The sequence below is a fragment of the Geotrypetes seraphini genome, chromosome 12 (assembly GCF_902459505.1).
Source record: "Geotrypetes seraphini chromosome 12, aGeoSer1.1, whole genome shotgun sequence".
Classification (NCBI taxonomy): domain Eukaryota; kingdom Metazoa; phylum Chordata; class Amphibia; order Gymnophiona; family Dermophiidae; genus Geotrypetes; species Geotrypetes seraphini.
In genome coordinates, this window is record NC_047095.1 from 108,253,221 (window position 1) to 108,278,473 (window position 25,253).

Consider the following 25,253-nt stretch of genomic DNA (forward strand, 5'->3'; position numbering starts at 1 on the left):
AAAAAGGGATGGTTAACAAAACTAAGAAAGTTATAATGCTTCTGTATTGCTCCATGGTGTGACCTCACCTGGAGTATTGAATTCAATTCTGGTCTCCTTATTTCAAGAAAAATATAGCAGCACTAGAAACGGTTCAAAGAGCAGCCAAGGGAATGGAACTCCTCTCGTATGAGAAAAACTAAAATGGTTAGGGCTCAACTGCTGGGAAAAGAGATGGCTGAGGGGAGATATGATTGAAGTCTACAAAATCCCGAGTGGAGTAGAATGGGTACAAGTGGATTGATTTTTCACTCCATCAAAAATTACAATGATTAGGGGACTCTCAATGAAGTTACAGGGAAATACTTTTAAAACTAAGCAGAGGAAATAATTTTTCACTCAAACAATAGTTAAGCTCTGGAACGCATTGCCAGAGGTTGTGGTAAGAGCGTATGGTGTAGCTTGTTTTAAGAAAGGTTTGGATAAGTCCATATTTTGTTATTGAGATAGGCATGGGAAAGCTTGCCCTGGATTAGTAGCATGGAATGTTGCTACTCTTAGCGTTTTTCTCAGGTACTGGTGATATAGATTGTCCACTGTGAGGATGGGCTACTGGGCTATCTGACCCAGTAAAGCTACTGGGCGATTTGACCCAGTAAAGCTATTTTTACGTTCTTATGTTCTAATAGTGATGTTCCCCATAAAGTCAGTGGTGGGACCACAGCTTTTTAACATACTTATCAATGATCTAAAGATGGGAATATCTAGTAAGATAATTAAATTTGCTGATTACACAAAGTTCTTCAAAGTTGTTTCATCACAAGAAGATTGTGAAAAATTGCAAGACTGTAAGACTGGGCATTAAAATGACAGTTGTAAGCAAGTTCAAAGTGATGCATGTGGGAAAGAGGAACCAAAACTATAGGTATGTAATGCTGGGTTCTATGTTAGTAGTGAAAGGGAGTGTCAGGGTGGGGTGCTGGGGGTTCAGGGTTGGAGTGCTGGAGGTTTATGGATATCAGGGTAGGGTGCTAGGGGTTCAGGTGTGTCAAAGTTTGGGGTGGGTGTCAAGGTTCAGTGGAGCCAAATCTAAAACACGTCAGATGATAAAATAAGAACATCAAACAAGAGGTTATATTAATCCAGAAGAATACTGGTCAGAATACAAACCGCAGACAGTAACAGAGGAAGGAAAAGACTTCTGGGACCATTGGAATACAACCAGTACTTCCATCCTAGATAAAATCGCCCCATACATAAAAGCAAAAGCAACGCAAACAAATACAACAAATGGTTCGACACTGAACTATTAAAAATGAAACAAACAGCTGGGTGACTAGAAAGGATTTGGAATAAAACAGGAGAACTGACGGACCGCAACAAATGGAGAGCCTACATAAAAACCTACAAACAACTGATAAAAGACAATTGCAAAGTGTTCTACTCCACCAAAATTAACTTATCATGCAAAGGTTCACAAGGAATCACAAAGTCACATAGTCACAAACCTATTTGACACCACCCACTACACCACACCTGAGCACAACATGAAGTTACCCACCGCAAAGGACCTAGCTCTATATTTTGATTCCAAAATTAAAAACCTAAAAAATAACTGTATAAGCAATAACGATGTAACAATCATCCCCAGCAACTACCAAATAGCTAACTCACATGACAATGAAATACCTACAGACATGATCTGGAGTTCCTTTCTAGATCCAGAATGGAATACCTACATCAAACTCTACAACAAATACTCTAAATCTCACTGCATCCTAGATACGTGCCCTCCGGAGATTATGAAAGCAGCACCACCAGAATTCAAAATATCACTATTACACTACCTAACCCACAACCTAAAAAATGGGACTTTCCTCACTAACAACGGCCACATAATAATAACCCCCATCCCAAAAAATAGAAAAGAATCCTCAGCGCTAATAACAAACTACAGACCAATAGCATCTATTCCATTCATTGTAAAAATCATGGAAGGACTAGTACACATCCAACTAATGGACTACCTTAATCAATTCTCTCTCCTGCATGAAACTCAATCCGGCTTTAGAACCCTATTCAGTACGGAGATAGTAATTGCTGCCATCCTAGACTACCTGCGCCTATTATTTAGTAAGGGCCTCAACGCCCTGATCATGCAATTCGACATAAGCTCTGCATTCGATTTGGTAGACCATGAGAAAATGATGCAATGCTTAGACGCCATTGGTATCAGAGCTGAGGTACTAAACTGGTTTCGTGGTTTCCTCACATCCCGTTCTTACCAGGTACGCTTTAACAACGAACACTCCGACATCTGGAGCAACTCATCTGAAGTGCCACAAGGGTCACCGCTTTCCCCACTGCTTTTCAATATCTACATGTCCTCATTAGGCGTGAAACTAACCCAACTAGGAATTTAACTATTCAGCTATGCAGATGACTTTACGATCATCATCCCATTCGCCAACTCCATCTCGGAAACCATTCCCAAGGCATCCGATGCCATAAATGAGATGGAACAATGGATGACAGATTTCAAGCTCAAGCGCAACCCAGAAAAAAACAAAATTCTTCGTTGCCTCCCCTCACCCGCTTGACAATAAAACCCCACTATGCATCAATATTCAGCCCACCATGAAAATACTAGGTGTTATTCTAGACCAATGCCTAACAATGAAGGAACAAGTGGATTTCCTATTCAGAAAAGGTTTCCTAACTCTCTGGAAACTCAGAACCATTAAATCATACTTCGATACGTCAACATTCAGAATCCTAGTGCAATCCCTTATACTGAGTCAGCTTGACTACTGCAACATCGCCTATCTAGCAATCTCACAAAAGAATATGAGATGTCTCCAAATAATGCAAAATGCTGCAGTTAGACTTATCTTCGGGCTGAAGAAATTCGACCATGTGACACCCTACTATTGGCAGCTGCACTGGCTACCAACGGAAGCCCGAGTAAGGTTTAAATTTGCCTGCCTCTGCTTCAAAGTACTATATGGCCTGACCCCCAAGTACATAATGGATCTTTTCGCACTTTCTAATAACAAATTCAAGAGAAACACACACCCAAAACTTATTTCCCCTCCAGATAGAGGCTGCAAAATGAAAAAATACCACGAACACCTTCTCTCTCACCAAGCAGTCCTATGGGGCAAAGACCTAGACCAACTGTTTTCGCCCACTACATACGGGGAATTCAGGAAACGCCTAAAAACATATCTGTTCCAGAAATACCTAAACAATTGACCCGCTCTCCCTCTCCCTCTCCCTCCCTCCTCCCTATTCCACCTGAACTTACAGCACTGTTATAAATATAATCTGTTATCTTCATCTTATCGTAACTTTACGTTGCTATTTATCCCCAACAGGTCCTGTCGGACATTACCTACTAAAATGTACATATTACATTTTCGCTCAGCAAATTGTATTTCTATACTATTGCCTCCTGAGGTCTCTGATCTCTGTATTTCCTCTGAATATCTACTTATTGTATTTCGCTGAATGTCCAGCACTCTTGATTGTAAACCGCCTAGAAGTCGCAAGATTGTGGTGGTATAGAAGAATAAAGTTATTATTATTATTATTTCTCTTGAAAGTTATAGTGTGTGGGGGGATGGCAGGAGTGTGTGGGGATGTAGGACAGGGACTTTCTGTGGGGGCTGTGGCATCAGTGGGTATGAGGGAGAGAGGAATCAGATCTCCCTGTCTGTTCATATGGTCCTGCAGGGGAATCCATAACCAGCTGAATTGGCAGGACTCCTCAAAACCATCACAGTTGATCGGGGATTCTCCTTCAATCATATGATGGCAAGCTGTTCTGACAGGCTAGGACACTTGGGGTACCACATCAGAACAGCTTGCTTTTATGTGTTTTTTTTTTCATGTGGAGGTCTTTATATTTGGGAATGCCAAAAGAGATAGATGTACTAAGGGTTAAAACTAATTTAAAAATATATATATGTGGCAGTTTTGAGAATTAACATTTTTACTACTGAATTTCTGGATGTCTTTCTCAAAATGTCCAACTCTGACTTAGACGTCCTAATGAAAATGTCCTTCCACATCTTATTGCAGTTATTCTCTCTCCCAACATTGTTGGCTCCTTTTCAAACAATTAGGTTAGGTAGCTAGCACACCCCACTATGCAGTAGGGCAGTCATGATTTAAATTGTCATGGTTTACTATCTGATGATATCACTGACTGAGTCTAATAGTAGAGCCTTGATGTTACCACATACTCCATCAGCTGAGTGGGAGCTTCTAGAGTACAATCTAACTCTGAATTCATTTTACTCCTCCTCAAACATGAAGATCAGTCAGATCTTCCCTAGAAACCTGCATTTCAGCAATAATAGCTGAATGGTATAACAAATTACCTTTAATTATCTTTCAATATTTAGACAACTCCACAGGCCAAGTGCAGTGAGAGATGCCCCCCTGGCTTCAGGAAATTAACCAGGGAAGGAGAACCTGTCTGCTGCTATGACTGTATTCCCTGTCCAGAGGGAGAAATCTCCAGCCAAAGTGGTGAGTGATATCCTGGCTTTGGGTTATTCACTATGAGGCTCATAATAAAAAAAAAAATCGAAAAAGTGGCCTAAATGGGTACTTGGGTGATCAAAAAGCCTGATCGTCCAAGTACCCATAACCAAAGCTGGTTTTAATGTATATAAAACCAGCTTAGGCCTTTCCCCTACCTCTAAACGCATAGAGCAAAAAGAGGTATTTTTAGAGGAGAGGAAGAGTGGAAGGTGGGTGGGAGATGGGCCGACCTAGACATAGGCATACAGCAGGTATAACCAAAAGTTTAGGTAGGTTGCCTAGTCAGCACTTATACGTTTTGACTTAGATCAAGTCAAAACAGGTATAAGTGCAAAAAAAGGGGCCGCTGAGCTGATCATGGCTACCGCGATTAGCTCAGTGGCCCCGGAAACTTTCCCACCGCCACTGTAACCTCCTGCCTAATATTGTTGGGAAGGATGCCGGCAGGAGGGTTTAGGCTTCCTCCTACCAATCTGATCACAGGGTTCCTGGGGCAGGAGTGGTTTGGCTCCCTCCTGTCCGATCTGATCACAGGGGTCACTGGGGAAGGAGTAGTTGAGCTCACTCCTACCCCGATCTTGGGGGGATGGATCACGGCAGGAGAGCTTGGCTATCTCTCCTGCCGTGATAGCAATCTGAAGTGCCATGGTTGATGGCACTTTAGGATTGTTATTGCGGCAGGGGAGATGAGCCATCTCTCCTGCCATGATCATTGCTGGGGAATGGGGGTGGGGGGTGGTTTCTGTAACTGGTGTTCCTTTTGACAGACACCGGTTACAGAATCCAGCTTTTAGGCGAAGGACTGGCTCCTCCGTTGCCTAAAAGCTCTTGTATTGGGCGTTTGGCACTTAGAATTTTTTTTGGCTGATTATATGCTGTTAGTGTAGACGTAGTGGTGGTCTGGGTATAGAGGCAGGCCATTATTTTTTAAAAACTCCTTTTGGACATTTTTTTTTTGAGAATGGACATTTTCCTTGCTTCTACTTTCAGTGTTTAGGGCCCAGGCCAAAATGGGACTTAGACGTTTATTTGTTTTTTATTATGCCCCTTCACGATTACAGCTTTGTGAAACTCAGAGATGGATGCAAAATTAGACAGGGATCAAAGACTTTAATCTGTATATATTGTTCTGTTTGGCTTGTAGATGAAGGGTATCCATGATTTTGCTTAAGACTGGAAGTATGCAGCATTAAAAGTCCTGAAAAGAATGTCAAGTTTGGATAGAATAGTTCACTAGTAGCTTGTCTATAAATTACCTCTAGACGGTACTTTAATCTTACATGATCCTGATGTTGAATCCACGTAAATCTCACCACATGGGCATACTGTAGCATACACTTCTCCTATGGTTTTGCAGTTGGAGAAGTGTCTCAAAACCCATATTTTTCCTAGTGGTCCGGTAGACAAAGCATTTGGTGCTCATATTTATTGGCTTTTACTTGACACTAGGGTTGTCCAGAATCTAATCTAACCTAATCCAGTATTTCTGAGTTACATTGATCCAAATTCTGTAACCAGCACTAAACGCTAAGGCCCCGATTCTGTAAACTACATCTAGTTTTAGGTGTGCTTTAGACACCCCGCAGCGCAAGTGCCAATCAGCATTACTTAGGCGTCAGGTAGGCATCCGATACTCATTTTCAAAAATCCACTTTTCCTCATAAAGACACCAGATAGATGTTCCTACGATGTTATATATAAAAATGTATTTGTTATCATTATTTTAGGACTGTAAGCTTTAACATAATAGACCCAAAGTATACCATCATTAAAAGGATAATAATAACACAGTATACCTTGTTTAAAAGGATATTTATAATATTTTAGTTTCAGTGGGAGTTGATCTGGGAACATCAGTGTGCATATTGAAAAAATGTGACATGCTAACCTTCACTCTAATCTGCCGTGCTAGACAATGAGCCATACAATAATAGCAATTCTGATTAGATTTACTGCTCCTTATAGGTAGTGAATGGCAGTTAATTCTGCTAGGAGACAGAACAAAGTAGATCTCACTGCCTTGTTATATCCTTTCTCTTCATTATTTCAGAATTGTATAATTTAACAGTATAAAAACAAAAAAGTAACAACGTATGCCATGTTTAATAGGATAAGTATAAGAGAGATATGAAAGGTACTGATTGGGAGTTGAACTGGAAACATCAGCATAGAAGAGTGGAAGCTTCACTCCTTTGCTATACAGAAACTTGTATAGCAATGGTATAATTAGCTCCTATAAGAAGTGTAAAGCATATGACTTTGAGCATTGTATAGGCTTTAGATAGACGTGGTTTAAGCTATAGAAAGGCTTTAGCAGAATACATACTACTTAGGTAGTCTAGGTCATCCAATCAGGTTTCTCAGGGCATCCCACAGATGTTATTTGAGAGATGTTTTTAGAAGCGATTCCTTGCTTTAAATAATACTCACTTTCTCATTAAACATTGCTACAATCAGCTCATTCTTCAAAGCAAACAGAAAACCCATAATTTCAATTGACCAAGCTTAAAAACAGAATAAAACACAGAACAGACATGAATGTGACTTCTAGTTCATTGCAAATGGAGCAATGTAGCTGCACAATGCTGACCTCATTGTGACATCAAAGTGCACCTGCAAGGTAGAATGCCACAAGTAAAAGACAGGCCAGGAATTGAACTTACAAACTTTGTAAAATCAGCATCGTGCTTTTACTCATTGAGCTACACCACCATCCAATCCAGTTTCTCTGACTCTTCTGTCATATCATAGTTAGTGATCTGCTAAGGTATCATCTACTTAACTATCAAATCACAGTTAGCTGAAACAAAAGACTGGTAGCTGAATGGCTTAAAGCACTGATTTCATTGTCCCAAAAGCCAGAATCTCAAGTACGGTTCAATAAATGTGACATGGAATTAAATACTGCTGTTTTTATCAAATGCAAACTCAGCTTTTGGAATAGATTGTTTCTAGTATTGCTAATATTATGCTGTTTGAAATGAAAATTAGATTGGATTGGTCTATAGCTTGTAATTTTTATTAAAATGAGTATTGTGTCAGCTGAGGTACATGAGGGAGTCAAACCCAGACAAGACTCACACCCCAACCTTCATGCTACACAAAAAACTATAAAATTATGGCAATTCTGGTTTGATTATTCTGTTCCGTTTAGGCAGTATGGCAGTCGTTATGGCAGTAGCTTTGGCGTGCTTGTGGCTCTGTAACGGAGCCCTGAAGCATGCCGAAACAGCTGCAGTTAAGCATATCTCAAGCTGTCAGGGTAGGAAACCTCTCCCCTGACTGAAAGAAGCCACCAAGTTAAGGTACCTCATTGCACCTAGTTCATCCTCTCTAGCTCTCATCTAATCTCATTTTCTCAAATATTATGCTGGTTGCAGGCTGTTAGGCAGGATACATACCAGCTATCCTGTTTGTCACCCCCTAAGGGCCTCCCCACTTCTCTTCTTTGCATCCTCATGGAACACTACATAAGACAAAGGTCAGTGTGATGAAGTAGCTGAAGAGGTGTTTATTAAGGAAACACTAATGCCCAGCTGCTACTCAATGTAAATAAGCATAAGGTAAAAATGGTTTAAGATTTTTATTGCACAGTCTAGGAAAACAGCATGAAAGTGATGAGATGGATGACAGGTATGCAGAGTAAGTCACTCCTAGTTCCAAGTTGTTACTGTGGTACAAATTGTTAAGGCCCCAGATCTGCTCCTGGTAGGAGAGAGCAGGCTGAAGAAAAAGGAAGATGGATTGAGACAAATTAGGAGTTGATTGGTGAGTTTTAGGCTTTTTATAAAGGTGCGCTAAATCCACGCATGCGCTAACTACTAACGCGTCCATAGAATATCATGCAAGAGTTAACCTTTAGCACACGCTAATGGCACCTAAACTGTGCCATGTAAGCACGTGGTAAATGTTAACGTGTGCATGTTATCCTATGCACACATTAGTAGTTAGCGCATGCGTGGATTTAGCGCACCTTTATAAGAGAGCCTAAAACTCACCAATTGACTGTTCTCTTAGAAAATCTTCTATAACTACACCCTTCTGAAGGAAAAAAGTGTAAAACATGTCAGTATTGTGAAAGTGTATATAATTCATCACAAGGGCAAAGAAAGTTTGCAGTACATCATTCTCACCTATTATTTCTGTTTTGGTATTTCAGCTTTGGCCAAGTGCAAGCTGGTGTGCTGAATCTTGTTTGAACAGATCTGATCTGGCCTCTGGGAAACACAAGGGGAGTCATTGGCCACTCTGGGAACCTGAAATCAGGAGAAAAGGGGGGAAAATGTTAAGACATCTGTGGCAAAAATAAAATGCAGAAATCTTGGGAGAATAAGTCATAGCACAGTCTCAGAATAAAAGCTAGAATGAACAGAAGCACAAACACTGTTCCCTTTTTATAATAAGGATGCCTAACAATTATGACTCTAAAAAGATTTACCTTTAGCTTTATGAGGAAAAGCACTGCTTCCATCTTTCCAACATCATAGGTTGCACATATTCATGTAACTCACGTATCCATTTTGCTGACATCAAAGTTGCAAACAGCATGTTTTTTTTTTCAGCCAACACTCCTGGAACCCATTTTTATCATCACTAAATCTCAGACCTGCAAATGAACCTGTGGAATGTAGAGAGCTGTTGCAGATATCAGGGGAACATAAGAACATAATAAATGCCACTGCTAGGTCAGACCAGAGGTCCATCGTGCCCAGCAGTCCGCTCATGCAGTGGCCCTCTGATCAAAGACCAGCACCCTAATTGAGATTAGCCCTACCTGTGTACGTTCTGGTTCAGCAGGAACTTGTCTAACTTTGTCTTGAATTCCTGGAGGATGTTTTCCCCTATGACAGACTCCGGAAGAGCGTTCCAGTTTTCTGGGTGAAAAGAACTTACTTACATTTGTACAAAATCTGTCTACTTTTAACCCTTAGAGAGTGCCCTCTTGTTCTCTCTACCTTGGAGAGGGTGAACAACCTGCCTTTATCTACTAAGATAATAGAGAATCACCATAAGCAATAAGACAGAATGGGAGTCCAAAAGAAGAAATCAGTTCTGCCTGAGCTTTTATCTAATAAAGACACCTAAGTAGCTAGCAATATATCATTCTCACCTAGATTTGTTATCTTAGCTGCTAGCAAGGAGTTCCTGGAAAGATGAAAAAGGTTCAACAAACATCAAAATTGCAAATTACAATAGCTGCTAATGGCACTGTGAAATGGAGAAAGTTGTGGCATTTATAGGAATGAAAAGGTTAAAAGATGAAGAAAAGTAGTCTCAGAAATCATCATAAGCAATAACACAGAATAGGAATCCTAACAGAGAAAACACTGCTCTGATGGACCTCCTTATACTAAACACGCCTAAGTAGCTTCTGACATCATAGGTACCGTTAGGACTTCCCACCAGAAAACTTTCAAATCTGTTTGGATATGTTTTGGGTGTGGTTTGGCCAAACACAGCTGCACTGACTTTTAATCACTTCATTCACTTCTCAAAGTTTTTACTAGAAGCCATTTGTCATCTGCTTAGTCTCTAGAGGCTCTGTTACCAAATTCTAAATGAAGTTCCCTCTATAGCTCTATGCCTTAAGGCATTGCTTTTATCTTCCATACATCAGGGGTTCAAGTCTTGAGTGCGATTTGCAAATAAGAACATAAGAACATAAGAATTGCCATCTCCGGATCAGACCCATGGTCCATCGAGTCCGGCGATCCGCACACGCGGAGGCCCCAGTCAGGTATACACCTGATTGTTCTAATCACCCATATCCCTCTATGCCTCTCATAAGGAGATGTGCATCTAATTTGCCTTTGAATCCTAGCACAGTGGATTCCTTAATAACCTCCTGTGGAAGAGCATTCCATGCGTCCACCACTCGCTGCGTAAAGCAGAACTTCCTGACATTTGTCCTGGACTTGTCACCCCTTAGCTTCAAACCATGTCCTCTTGTCCGTGTCACATTGGACAATGTAAATAATTTGTTTTTCTGCTCTATTTTATCGATGTCTTTCAGTATTTTGAACGTCTCTATCATGTCCCCTCGCAGCCTCCTCTTCTCAAGGGAGAACAATCCTAGTTTCTTGAGTCGTTCCTCATATTCCAATTTCTCCATACCTCTTATTAGTTTCGTTGCTCGTCTCTGCACCCTCTCCAGCAGTTTTATATCCTTCTTTAGGTTGGGAGACCAATGTTGTACACAGTACTCCAAGTGTGGTCTGACCATTGCTCTATAAAGCGGCATTATGACTTTCTCCGATCTACTCGTGATTCCTTTCTTTATCATGCCCAACATTCTGTTTGCTTTCTTTGCCGCTGCCGCACATTGTGCCGACGGCTTCAGGGTCCTATCTATCAGTACACCCAGGTCCTTTTCTTGTTCGCTCTTACCCAGAGTTGCTCCTGACATTCTATACTCGTGTTCCTTATTCTTACTACCTAAATGCATTACTTTGCATTTCTCCACGTTGAACTTCATCTGCCATTTGATGTTCATTTTCTACCAGATAACCTTCAAACTCTTTAGCTATTCCTTTGCTTAAACATATTTGAGTTGATCTTTAAAGTGATCTGCAGCAATTCTCACATGTCTAAAGCAGTCTGTTCTCTCTCATCCTAAACTCCCTCCCTCCACCCCAACACACACTCCTCAAGCATAAAACCACAACCAGCCAAGCTGAATTTACCAACAGGAATGTCTCTAAGATACATCTCAAAAACATGTACCTTCCTTCATTACCTGTCCACGCCCTCTGAAGTTTTAGTAAACTGTTATACCCGTTGCCCTGTGTGGATATTGCATAGAAGGAAATACATTCCTACCACAATGGCTTGTAGCAGAGAAGAGATGGAGAAGAGATGGAACCACCGAGGAAATAGCAGAAGGGACTCATGAGGATACCCAGCTCACAACGTCAAATTCAGAGCACGCAGACCGGCCCCCTCAGAAGGAACGAAGAGTGGTAGTCATTGGTGACTCCATGCTAAGGGGCACCGAGGGACCAATTTGCAGGCCTAATTTGCAGTCAAGAGAGGTCTGCTGTCTCCCTGGAGCCAGGATCCAGGATATTACCACTAGCCTAGACAAAATTCTAAAACCTAATGATCATTTTCCCATGTTTCTCATCCATGTAGGCACAAACAACACTGCTAGGAATGCTACAGAGAACATCCCCAGAGATTTTGGAGCGCTGGGAAAGAAGTTGAAGCAGATAGGAGCACAGGTGGTCTTTTCATCAATTCTTCCAGTAAGAAACAAAGGCAGAGCTAGAGAAGAGCGTATTCAACGGACTAACGAATGGCTCCGAGAATGGTGCATAGAAATGAACTTTGGATTCCTAAACCACGGCGAGACGCTCCAGGGACTACAAGGACCAGACGGACTCCACCTAACCAGAAGAGGTAGAAACGTATTTGGACATCGATTGGCCCGCCTACTCCATAGGGCTTTAAACTAGGTAAGTTGGGGGAGGGTACATACTTATATCCTAGAGCAGTAAGAAACCACCCTGAGGAGGCAAGTCGCACTCACACTACCAAGTCTAAGGTAAGTACCAATGATATCCACAATAATTCAGGGAGAAATATCACTGATAATTTAGGAGCCACACTAGCTTGTAAAGGAATCTCTTCACAGATATGGAGGGCTATGTATGTTAATGCACACAGCTTGGGCAATAAAATTCTAGCATTAGAGACTGAGATAACAAACGCCGATCTTGACGTGATAGCGATATCCGAAACCTGGTTCACGGAATCGCATGGGTGGGATATGGTTATACCAGGGTACAACCTACTTCGTTGCGACCGAGAGGGTAAATTGGGAGGAGGAGTAGCGCTATACACTAAGGAAAGCATCAAAACCACCAGAATCACAGATGTTAGATACACCGGGGAATCCCTCTGGGTGAACCTGGCCAGAGGGAATGAAAAATGCCTAGACCTTGGGGTGATATATAGACCTCCCAGGCAACAGGAGGACAAAGACATGGAATTAATCGAGGACATAGAGAACATCACACTGCGCGGGGACACAGTAATGCTAGGAGACTTCAACATGTCAGATGCAGATTGGAACACACTCTCCGCGATTACGGGTAGCAGCAAAAGAATATTAACCTCCATAAAGGGTGCACGTCTCAAGCAATTGGTATTGGAGCCCACCAGGGACCAGGCGTTACTAGACCTAGTTCTCACCAATGGAGATAGCATCACGGAAGTCTCAGTAGGAGACACACTGGCCTCCAGCGACCATAATATGGTATGGCTCAACCTCAAGAAAGGTTTCCCTAAGACAAACACAGCAACAAGGGTTCTCAACTTTAGAGGCGCAGACTTCAACCGCATGGGAGATTTTGTCCATCAGGAGCTACATAAACAAGCAATATCTGACAATGTGGAGGATATGTGGTCATCTCTGAAGTCCATCCTACACGAAGCAACAGACCGATACATAAAGACAGTAAGTAAACGCAGGAGAAACAAAAGACCCCAATGGTTCAGTAAAGAAATTTCAGACCTAGTTAAACAGAAAAAAGACGCATTTATCACCTACAAACATTTAGGCAGAGATGGGGCGAAAGAGGACTATCTAGACAGATCTAAAGCTGTCAAAACAGCAGTCAGAGAAGCCAAACTCCGAATGGAGGAAGAGCTAGCACGGAAAATTAAGAAAGGGGATAAATCTTTCTTCAGCTATATTAGTGACAGGAAAAGAAACAAAGATGGGATAGTACGCCTGAAGCAATCGGACGGTAACTTTGCGGAATCAGATTCTGAGAAGGCAGAACTACTAAACAAATACTTCTGTTCAGTGTTCACCCGCGAAGCGCCGGGAGCTGGTCCACACCTGCAGACGGGAGATAACCAGAAAGACCCGTTTCAAGATTTTGAATTTACGCCCAGTAGCGTCTATGACGAACTATCAAGACTCAAGGTAAACAAAGCCATGGGACCGGATAACCTACACCCCAGAATGCTCAGGGAGTTAAGGGAAGTCCTGGCAGAACCATTATCTGTTCTTTTCAATCTTTCCCTAAGCACAGGAAGGGTCCCCTTGGACTGGAAAACCGCCAACGTAATCCCACTCCACAAAAAGGGCTGCAGGACAGAGACAGCAAACTACAGACCAGTGAGTCTCACGTCTATAGTGTGTAAACTCATGGAAACACTGATCAAACAGAATCTTGACACAATCCTAGACGAAGAAAAACTGCGTGATCCACACCAACACGGGTTCACCCAGGGCAGATCCTGCCAATCTAATCTGATTAGCTTTTTTGACTGGGTTACTAGACAACTGGATGCCAGAGAGTCACTGGACGTGGTATATTTGGACTTCAGTAAAGCATTTGATAGCGTCCCTCATCGAAGATTATTGAACAAGCTGAAATCGATAGGATTAGGAGACACTCTAACTACATGGGTTGGGGATTGGCTGAGCGGTAGACTTCAGAAGGTGGTGGTGAACGGTACCCCATCCGAAGCATCGGACGTGATCAGTGGAGTGCCACAGGGTTCGGTCCTGGGCCCTATTCTATTTAACTTATTCATAAGAGATATGACGCAAGGACTTAGAGGAAGGGTATCACTGTTCGCCGATGACGCCAAACTTTGCAACATAGTAGGCAAAAGCTTATTACCTGATAATATGACACATGACCTACTGTTGCTGGAACAATGGTCAACTACTTGGCAGCTAGGCTTCAATTCTAAAAAATGCAAGATAATGCATCTGGGTAAGAGAAACCCGCGTAGAACTTATGTACTAAATGGTGAGACCTTGGTTAGGACCACGGCGGAACGCGACCTAGGGGTGATCATTAGTGAGGACATGAAGGTTGCCAATCAAGTGCAGAAGGCTTCCTCCAGGGCAAGACAAATGATGGGGTGTATCCGCAGAGGTTTCGTCAGCAGGAGACCTGAAGTTATGATGCCATTGTACAGAGCCATGGTGAGGCCTCACTTGGAGTACTGTGTTCAGTTTTGGAGACCACACTACCGAAAGGACGTGCTGAGGATCGAGTCGGTTCAGCGAACGGCCACCAGGATGGTCTTGGGGCTCAAAGATCTCACGTATGAAGAAAGATTAAAAAAATTGCGGCTGTACTCACTTGAGGAAAGAAGAGAACGGGGAGATATGATTGAAACATATAAGTACATCACGGGACACATCGAGTCAGAAGATGATATCTTCTGGCTCATGGGACCCTCGACCACCAGAGGGCATCCGCTGAAAATCAGGGGAGGGAAGTTTCATGGCGACTCCAGGAAGTACTTCTTCACCGAAAGAGTAGTGGATCATTGGAACAGACTCCCACTCCAGGTGATAAAGGCCAGCAGCGTGACGGATTTTAAGAGAAAATGGGATACTCACGTGGGATCTTTAAGGGAGTAAATTCAGGGGAGGGGATACTTGGAATGGGCAGACTTGGTGGGCTATAGCCCTTTTCTGCTGCTTTTTTCTATGTTTCTATGTTTATCTGATGCACCTGTGCCTGCAAACTGCAGAATGCTGATGAAAAACAGCAAAGTCCACCACTTATGAGAGCTGTTAGGATGCTTTCAAAATGAGTGAAGGTGGGATTTGAACCAGGGAGCTTGAGAAGATGGGCAAGGTGCAACAAGGTGCCTTAATTTGGTGAGACACAAATGGCTTTGCTCTGTCAGAGGAAAACATAAGAACATAAGAACATAAGAACATAAGCAATGTCTCTGCTGGGTCAGACCTAAGGTCCATCATGCCCAGCAGTCCGCTCACGCGGCGGCCCAACAGGTCCAGGACCTGTGCAGTAATCCCTCTATTTATACCCCTCTATCCCCTTTTCCAGCAGGAAATTGTCCAATCCTTTCTTAAACCCCTGTACTGTACTCTGCCCTATTACGCCCTCTGGAAGCGCATTCCAGGTATCCACCACTCGTTGGGTAAAGAAGAACTTCCTACCATTCATTTTAAATCTGTCCCCTTTCAACTTTTCCAAGTGTCCTCTTGTTCTTTTATTTTTTGAAAGTTTATAGAATCTGTCCTTCTCTACTCTCTCTATGCCTTTCATGATCTTATAAGTCTCTATCATATCCCCTCTAAGTCTCCTCTTCTCCAGGGAAAAGAGACCCAGTTTCTCCAATCTCTCAGCGTATGAGAGGTTTTCCATCCCTTTTATCAAGCGTGTCGCTCTCCTCTGAACCCTCTCGAGTAACGCCATATCCTTCCTAAGGTACGGAGACCAATATTGGACGCAGTATTCCAGATGCTGGCGCACCATCGCCCGATACAATGGCAGGATAACTTCTTTTGTCCTTGTTGTAATACCCTTCTTGATTATGCCTAGCATTCTATTTGCTTTCTTAGCGGCTGTTGCGCACTGTGCCGTCGGCTTCATTGTCATGTCCACCATTACCCCCAAGTCCCTTTCTTGGTTGCTCTCATTCAATAATATCCCTCCCATCGTATAGTTGTACCTCGGGTTTCTGTTTCCAACATGCAATACTTTACATTTCTCAACGTTGAACTTCATCTGCCATCTCGCCGCCCATTCCCCCAATTTGTTCAAGTCCCTTTGCAATTCTTCGCATTCCTCTTTAGTCCCAGCTCCACTAAATAGTTTTGTATCGTCCGCAAATTTTATTATCTCACACTTCGTGCCTGTTTCTAGATCATTTATGAATATATTAAATAGCAGCGGCCCGAGCACTGAGCCCTGCGGAACACCACTCGTGACCCCCATCCAGTCTGAGTAGTGGCCCTTCACCCCTACCCTCTGTTTCCTACCCGCCAACCAGTTTCTGATCCATCTATGTACGTCTCCGTCCACTCCATGGTTCTTCAGTTTCCGGAGTAGACGTTCGTGAGGCACCTTGTCAAAGGCTTTTTGGAAATCAAGGTATATGATGTCTATGGGGTCTCCTCTGTCCATCCGTTTGTTAATTCCTTCGAAGAAGTGCAATAAGTTCGTTAGGCACGATCTCCCCCTGCAGAAACCATGTTGGGTTGTTTTCAAAAGTTTGTTTCTTTCCAGATGTTCATCGATGTGTTCTTTAATCAGTGCTTCCGCCAGTTTCCCCGGAACCGAGGTCAAACTCACTGGTCTGTAGTTTCCCGGGTCACCTCTTGATCCCTTTTTAAAGATGGGCGTGACATTGGCTATCTTCCAATCCTCCGGGATCATGCCTGTTTTCAAGGATAGGTTGCAAATTTGCTTCAGTAGTTCCGCTATCTCCTCCTTTAATTCCTTCAGAACCCTGGGATGGATTCCGTCCGGACCCGGGGATTTGTCAGTTTTAAGTTTTTCTATCTGCCTGTGAACATCATCAAGGCTCACTTCCATAGATGTTAATTTTTCTGCTTGATTTCCATTGAAGATTTGTTCAGGTTCCGGTATGTTGGTTGTGTCTTCGTTTGTAAATATAGACGAGAAGAACATGTTGAGTCTTTCTGCGACTTCTTTCTCCTCCTTCATCGCTCCCTTCCTGTTTCCTTCGTCCAGCAGTCCTACCTCCTCCCTAGCTGGCTGTTTCCCTTTAACATATCTGAAGAACGGTTTGAAATTTCGTGCCTCCCTGGCTAGCCTCTCTTCATACTCTCTTTTGGCTTTTCGAACCACACGGTGACATTCTTTTTGATACTTTCTGTGCTCCTTCTGGTTCCCTTCAGTTTTGTCCTTTTTCCATTTCCTGAATGAATTTTTCTTATTGCCTATCGCTTCTTTCACTATTTTAGTCATCCATACTGGGTCTTTTGTTCGACCCTTTTTGCACCCCTTTCTGAATCTTGGGATGTGCAGATTTTGTGCCTCGCTCACTGTGTCTTTGAAAAAAGACCAGGCATGTTCTACTGTTTGCCATTTTTTGAAAGTGTTCCTAAGTTTCTTCCTTACCATTTCCCTCATTGCTTCATAGTTTCCTTTCCTGAAGTTGAAAGATGTCGCTATGGTTCTCTTTCCGTTCGGTATGCCTACTTCAACCTTGAATTTGATCATATTATGATCACTGTTTCCCAACGGTCCCACTACTTCCACTTCCTTTGCAGGTCCCCTTAGTCCATTTAGGATTAAATCCAGAGTGGCATTTCCTCTCGTCGGTTCTCTAACAAGCTGCTCCATGAAGCAATCTTGTATAGCCTCCAGGAATTCTGTCTCCCTAGCGCATCTTGAGCTTCCAAGACTCCAGTCTATCCCAGGATAGTTGAAGTCTCCCATAACAACTGTGTAACCGCTTTTGCATTCTCGCTTCATCTCGGCATCCATTTCTTTATCGCTATCTCCGGTTTGCCCGGGTGGACGATAGTATAGGCCCATCTTTATTTCATGCCCTTTCCTACCCGGTATTTTAACCCATAGCGATTCCAGTTTGTTGATCATCTCCGCTGTGTCCATTCTTGTCGATTGTATGCTTTCTTTTACGTATAGGGCTATTCCTCCTCCTTTCTGACCTGACCTATCCCGGCGGTAGAGCTTGTACCCCGGCAGTGCTGTATCCCATTTGTTTTCCTCATTCCACCACGTTTCAGAGATTCCAATGATGTCTATGTCCTCTGCATTAGCCATGGCTTCTAGCTCCCCCATTTTGTTTTTTAAACTCCTTGCATTAGTATATATGCAGTTTAGATCCTGGCATTTTGTTGTCTTCATTTCTTTTCCCTGTGCTTCGGTCTTTGGTGTCTTCTCTTTTGCTACAATCTTTCTAACCTCCTCTTCTGGGTTAGTTGACTCCTGTAATTTGTCTCTTGTTTCTTCCCTGCCTTTTTTCCCCTCAGTATCTTCACGGGATACCTTCTTCCGAATCATCGACGCTAGGTCGACTGTCGGCTTTCCCCTTTCTCTTAGTTTAAAGCCTGTTCTATTCCTCTCTTGATGTTGTTTGCTAGAAGTCTTGTTCCCGCCGCGCTCAGATGCAGTCCATCTCTCCTGTAGAGCTTGCTCTTGCCCCAGAACGTTGTCCAGTTTCTCACGAAGAGGAATCCTTCTTCCTCACACCATCTCCTCATCCACGCATTTATTGATTGTAGTTCTTCCTGCCTTTTCACATCTGCCCTCGGTACCGGTAGGATCTCTGAGAATACTATCTTCTGGGCCCTCATCTTCAGCTTCCTTCCCAGAATCTTGAACTGTTCTATCAGCGTGCCTCTTCTGTAGTCTCTCCTGCTGACATCATTCGTCCCAATGTGGATCATTACTGCGGTCTCTTCCGTCTCCGCTCCATCCAGGATCATCCCAATTTTATCCACGATGTCCTTGGTTCTCGCTCCTGGGAGGCAGGTCATCAGTCGATCCTCTCTCCCTCCTGCTATGTGGCTGTCCACATGCCTCAGTATCGAGTCTCCCACCAGGATCGTTGACTTTCCCTTCTTCAATTTTCGTTTCGGTCTCAGGTCAATGTCCTCAGCGTGCTTCACTCTCTCTTCTTCTGGGCATCGACTAGCCAATTCTTCCCCCTCGTGCGGTATTCTTCTGTGGGTGTCTTCTATGAGGTCACCTGCTTCTTGTTCCCCCTTCCAAGTTGGTGTTGTTGTAACTTCATCTCTCCTCTGGAGTTCATTCTCTTCCACCCTCCTCCTGTATGCTTCCTCAATTAATTCCTCGAGTTCCCTGACTTCCTTCTCGATGTGTCTCTCACTCTTGAAGTCTTCAAATACCCTAGTAGGGTCCTCTGTGGTGTACATTCCTTCTAGCTCCTGTATCTTGTCCTCAAGTCGCTTGACTTCTTTCCTCAAGCTTTTCAGTTCCTGACACCGACTGCATACGTATGACTGTTTCCCCGAGGGGAGGTAGTCATACATATGACAGTCCGTGCAGAACACTGGAAAGCTCATCTTCTGGTTACCTTCTGCTTCCATCGGGGTTACTACTTTAAGAAAACAGTTAAGTTTACGTGTTCCTTCTGTGCCTGCTGCCTTTGCACAACCTTGCCTAACTTTTGCTTGTGTGTGGTTGTTCCTTCTATATCTGCTTTTTGCCTTGATGCCTTCTTGTGTGTGCTGTCCTTTCTCTTCATTACCTTACTGCTGCTTGAATGTGTTTCCTCCCATGACAGCTTAGGATGTCCTAGCCATGGGAAGGAGAAAATAAGTTTTCCTGGAAAGGGAAATGTGCTGATAAAAATGGCAAAGTCCACCATCTAGACCCTCTTATGACAGCTAATAGGAAGCTGTTAGGAAGTTGATAAAAATAGTGAAGGTGGGATTTGAACCGGTGAGCTTCAGAAAATGGACAAGGTATATTAACCTGTTGAGCCAAAAATGCTTTCTTTGTGGTGATTGTGATATGATAGCTAATCAGATGAGAAAACAAAAAAACACAACATAGACTGTAGTGAATGACGAGAAAACCAAAACAAAGAGAACTACAGACAGATGTTCAAAGATGCAAGCTAAATTTATTAAAACTGAATTAATGAATACAGCAGGTCAGTAAACTATGATATGACAGGGTACTGAGATCTATCTGAGTAGAACCTGATGCAGCTCAATGTCTTAAAATCTTGTGCTGCTCATACAGAGGTTGTGAGTTCAACACCTAGCACATCTTTTAATTGTGACATACTACCTTGAAGGTGCACCTTGATGATCTTACAATGAGGTCAGCTTTGTGAAGATGAACTGCTCCATTTTGCAATGAAGGAAAATGCATGTTAAGGTCTGTATCTGGTTTTTCTCTTTTTAAGAGTTGAGAAATGAAGTAATGTGTGCAATAATGATATCTTTTTCATGTTCTTTGCTCTCAAGAAAGCTGATTGCAGCACTGTTAGTTGAGAAAGGGGGTTCTTTTTAAGCAGGAAAACCAAAGGTGCTGTAATTAGTAAATCATATTACTGTTTGGGCAGAAAAGTACTATGTTTTGCATGCAATATGTTTATATTGATGTGCCCTATTGATATGTTGGCTTATTAAATCTATTAGGAGGGGGGAAAAAAGGAAAAAAATGATTCCTAAAGTCTAGGTAGAATATATCATTTCGGAAGCCCAAAGCACGTCTATGTTGCGCCTATAGAAACCCGAGTTCAGGCTAAGCAGGAACCAAGCAGAAACTACACTTAGACCAGCTTTCATTCGCCTACATTTTCCATGATGTTTAGATGTGGTCTGCCGCCTAACTAGCGTCTATGTGGTGCCTATTCTTAACCACGCCTATGTTACGCCCTCATAACGCCCACATCTACATACCAAAACTCACGTCCAGTTTGCATCTATATTCTGAGAATGCCTGATGCCTAACTCCATCTAAGTCCCAATTAACGCTTGTTAAGACCCTTAAGTCGTTCATTATCCACTTAAATTGGATGCCTAAAGCATTTTGGAGGCACCCAATTAGATACACACCTATCTAAATTGAATAAGGCCAATTAATGTTTTTAATTTACAGTAATTGAAACAGGAGTCTATGAAGACATATTGATTCTATAAGAAGGCACCTCCAAAAATTTAGGAAGCCTTCAAAAATATAGGTGCAATGCAGATAAACAAGAAGAAGATCATGAACACAGAAACTGATGAAGTTTTTGAGCTTGAAGGTAATAGAATAGAAGTTGTAAAGGATTTTAATCTCCTAGACTCTTTTGTAAACAAAGAAGCAATTAGCAGGGAGAAATACTCCACAGAATAGCACTTGGTCACTCTTCAATGAAGGCTCTAGACAAAGTATTCAAAGACAAGGATATAACTCTCTAAATGAATATCAGACTTGTCCACACATTCATTTTCTCAGTGGCCAGTTACAGGTGTGAAAGCTGGATACTATATAAACAAGACAGAAAGAGGATTGACTCATTTGAGCTTTGACACTAGAGAAGGATTTTAGGCATGCCGTGGATTGCCAGAAGATCAAATTGGATATGACACTTGAAGCCCAAATGAGGAAGTTATGACTGTCATATTTTGGTCACACTATCAGAAGAGATCACTGGAGAAGGACATCATGTTTGGGAAGATCGAAGGAACCAGGCAAAGAGGGCAATCTGCAATCAGATAGCTGGACATGTTCAAAACAACCATGGAGATGACGCTGGAGGACCTTTCTGGACTAGTACAAAACCGATTTCTTTTTTAGAACTGCAATTTATCATGTCGCTAGGACTTCAGCATGGGTTGATCCACCTAACAACAACAACATGCATGTTAGGTATAGGGGAGGCTTCATGTTAAGCACCTTCTTACAGAATCAGTACTCTTCAGCATGCTTAAGTGCTCACATTGCCACCTAACTCTTTGTCGTGCCTAAAGCTGGCCTAATTTTTGGGCACTTAAATAGCCACCTATCAGTGTGATTCACTATACTGTTATATTTTTTCTCCTAAAATATCTTGTTTAAGGCCATAAATTATTTGATTATCTATTAATTCAGCATTTCTAGATATAGCTATATGTATTTCATAACTTTTTCTTTTTGAATTCTTTATAAGGAGACCCTTAAATAAATTTAGAATGAACAATTTGGAGTCTCTCATTTATAGAACAGAGCCTTAAGGCAACCACAGGTTTAAACTACAAAGACATGCCTCAGTAGAAGTTCAAGCAGAGGTTTTGATAAACTCATGGTGTTACATTTTCTAGTGTAATTGAAGCACAGAGAATGAATATCACTAGATGTAATACAACTGTGTTCATGCACTATCCCAAACTGTTTATGATATAATCAGGCAATATTAATTCTCCTTAGATATGGACAACTGTGTGTCATGCAGAGAAGACCAACGACCCAATCATGAGAGAAATACCTGTATTCCAAAGTTGATAACCTTCCTGTCCTATGAAGACTCTCTGGGGAATGCTTTGACTATCAGCAGCATTTTCTTCTTTCTTATTAATGCAGTCATTTTGAGAATCTTCATTACTTACCGAGACACTCCCATTGTGAGAGCCAATAACCGGGACATCAGCTTCATCCTCCTCACTTCCCTCATGAGCTGTTTTCTCTCTTCCTTGATGTTCATTGGTCGTCCTCAGGTGACGACATGCATTCTTCGACAGGCTGCATTTGGAATCATCTTCTCCATCTCTCTTTCTTCCATACTGGCAAAAACTATTACTGTGGTTACAGCCTTTCATGCCACCAAGCCTGGAAGCAGGTTCCAGAAATGGATGAGTTCCCGCGTCTCATATTCTATTATTCTTTCCTGTTTTCTTCTTCAAGTGCTTATCTGTCTTGTCTGGTTGTGTACTGCTCCCCCATTCCCATACCTTAATATGCATGTAGACACTGGGATAATTGTAGTTGAATGTAATGAAGGTTCAGCAATTGCATTTTACAGTCTCTTGGGTTTCCTGGGATTTCTAGCTGCCATCAGCTTCATCATTGCGTTCTTATCAAGAAATCTGCCCGATGGTTTCAATGAGGCCAAGAACATTACTTTCAGTATGTTGGTGTTCTGCAGCGTTTGGTTGACTTTCATCCCAGCATATCTGAGCACAAGAGGAAAGTACACAGTAGCAGTAGAGATATTTGCTATCCAAGCTTCTAGTGCTGGACTACTGGGATGTATCTTTATCCCCAAGTGTTACATTATTCTTCTGAGGCCTGATATGAATAGCAGGAAATGTCTAAAATAAACATGAAATTAATGTGTTTTGGGTTTTTTTTTTAATACTGTGAAAGTTAAAGCTGTGCTTATTCAAATTTGTGGAATTATCTTTGATTTAAATAACTAATTGTTCTGTTTTATTTGACTAAAAGTTTCAATAAAAATGTTTTTAATTTGGTTTTAAAGTTGTATAACTTTTTCTTCTCAGCTGCAATTAGTTCAGCGACCCAGACAACCCATTGCCCCACCCCCACCCATAACAATCAAGGCAGGAGGGATGCCCAGTACCTCCTGCCATAACCCCCAACCACTGTACAATGTGGGTATTCCCCTGCTGGACCCCCCCAGCCCACCCCCAGACCAAGGGCCGATTTAAGCAGGTTTTTAGACATATTTTCTTTTTGATTATGTACCTCATAGTGTCCAATTATCTGTTTATTTAGGGTGCTTCTAATTTAATGGGTGCAACACAGATAAGACTTGAGAAAAAAAGGTTAAGGTCTCTTCCACACTGTGGAAGGGCTTAAGGATAGACTGAATAGGGCAATAAAGTGAATCTGTGTCGTCTTCTGTAATCTGCAACCTACTCTCAGATGGAGATTAAGATAACTGGCTTTTATAACCAAGGAGAAGAATAGAAGATTAAGTCAGCTATTTCAACGCGTCCTCCTTTTTGTTGGCAGGTATTCGGATATTGGATGATGTTATATCCATGGAAAACTGCTTGATTTTTCACAGCTGCAACAATCATTTGGCCTTCTCCTTCCAAGCGGCCAAACTAAACTCATGGCTCGCCCAAATCATACTTGACAGCTATTCATACCTCCCCTTCAGAAAAAAGCTCAAAACTCAACTTTTTAACGGACCAAATCCCTAACGCTCCCCTCTTCCGCCTTAACGTTACCCCCTCTCCACCTTAGAAAACTGATGAAACCCCCCCTTTGCAACAGACCTATCCCTTAGCCCCCCCTTCCCCCATCTAAACCCTCCTCTCCCCTCTCCCCCCCTTACTTTCCCACCCCCCCTCCCAAGTTGGTTGCCCCCCCCCTTTTTCCATCTAATATGCTCTTATCTAATTTCCTCTCTTAAACTCTATTGTATCCTACTGCAGCACACACTGTATGTATCCCGTATTTAGCCCTTCCCCCTCCTAAACCGTTTATGTAAACGAGTATGTCCCCACGATTGCCTTGTTATGTTCTTCTTTTTTCGAATCGCACTGTATGTAATTCATCTATCTGTTGTGAACCGCCTTGAACTCCCTGGGTATGGCGGTATACAAAATAAAATATTATTATTATTATTATTATTATTATTTTAAAGTCTCAACAGTATAGGTGGTTGCAGTTGAAGCAGGCCATTCATAGTGGGTTCCCTGAATGGAAAAACTTTAAAAAATTATTATAGCTTGCAGATCCTTTGCTGCCAGACACATTTAGTAGGACATCAGGGTGTCCAGTGGTGCAGATTAATTTCTGAAGTTTTGAATAAGAAACCAAAAAATAGTGTTAGAGACATTTGGAGCATCAAAATAAAACAGTATATTTCTGTATCTCGTTGGCCACGAATTTGGTCTTGAAGGTTGAAAAGTACAATGTCAGCATCTATGAGACAAACTTGGTTATTTTTATTACATAGGATTTTTTGGATCCCCGGTTCGTTTACAAAATTTAGACAGTTCTAAGTCTAATAGATGCTGGCATTCTCATAGTGATATAGGGACTTTAGATCATCTGTTATATTATTTCCTTTGATACTTAGGGCTCCATTTACAAAGCCACGCTAGCGGTTTAACGCATGTAATAGCATGCGCTAAACCGCCAGCCACGTTAGACGCTACCGCCTCCTCTTGAGCAGGCAGTAGTTTTTCAGCCAGTGTGGGGGTTAGCATGCGATGAAAAGTCACGCGCATTAAACCCGCTAGCGTAAAAGGAGCCCTTAGTTTCTGGAAGTCAAATTGGGGACAAATTAATCTTATTCTTGATTCAGCAATTCCCTTGACCTATGAAGCCATAATTTGTGGCTTTTACACGGTAAGCCTTCTTTGGATAAATATAAAAGTCATCTTTTTTTATCATGACGGGATTCAAATGGTTACACATAATTGGAAGAGCTACGACAGACTGAATTACACATTTTGGTGGACAAATGTTTGTACCACTTATAAATATGAGAGAATAAATGTGGAGTGTTTGGGGTTTAGTAGTACATTTAAT

General features: G+C 42.1%; 1 protein-coding gene across 1 annotated transcript in view; it reads left to right on the top strand.

The window, feature by feature from the left end:
• The window catches only part of LOC117346272 (G-protein coupled receptor family C group 6 member A-like), a 74,199-nt gene extending 51,134 nt beyond the window's left edge, over nt 1-23,065 (top strand). Inside the window, exons 6-7 of the mRNA XM_033915673.1 lie at nt 4,389-4,515; nt 22,176-23,065. Coding sequence (XP_033771564.1) covers nt 4,389-4,515; nt 22,176-23,065 — 1,017 coding nt within the window. The remainder of the gene's footprint in view (nt 1-4,388; nt 4,516-22,175) is intronic.
• The last annotated feature ends 2,188 nt before the right edge of the window (nt 23,066-25,253 follow it).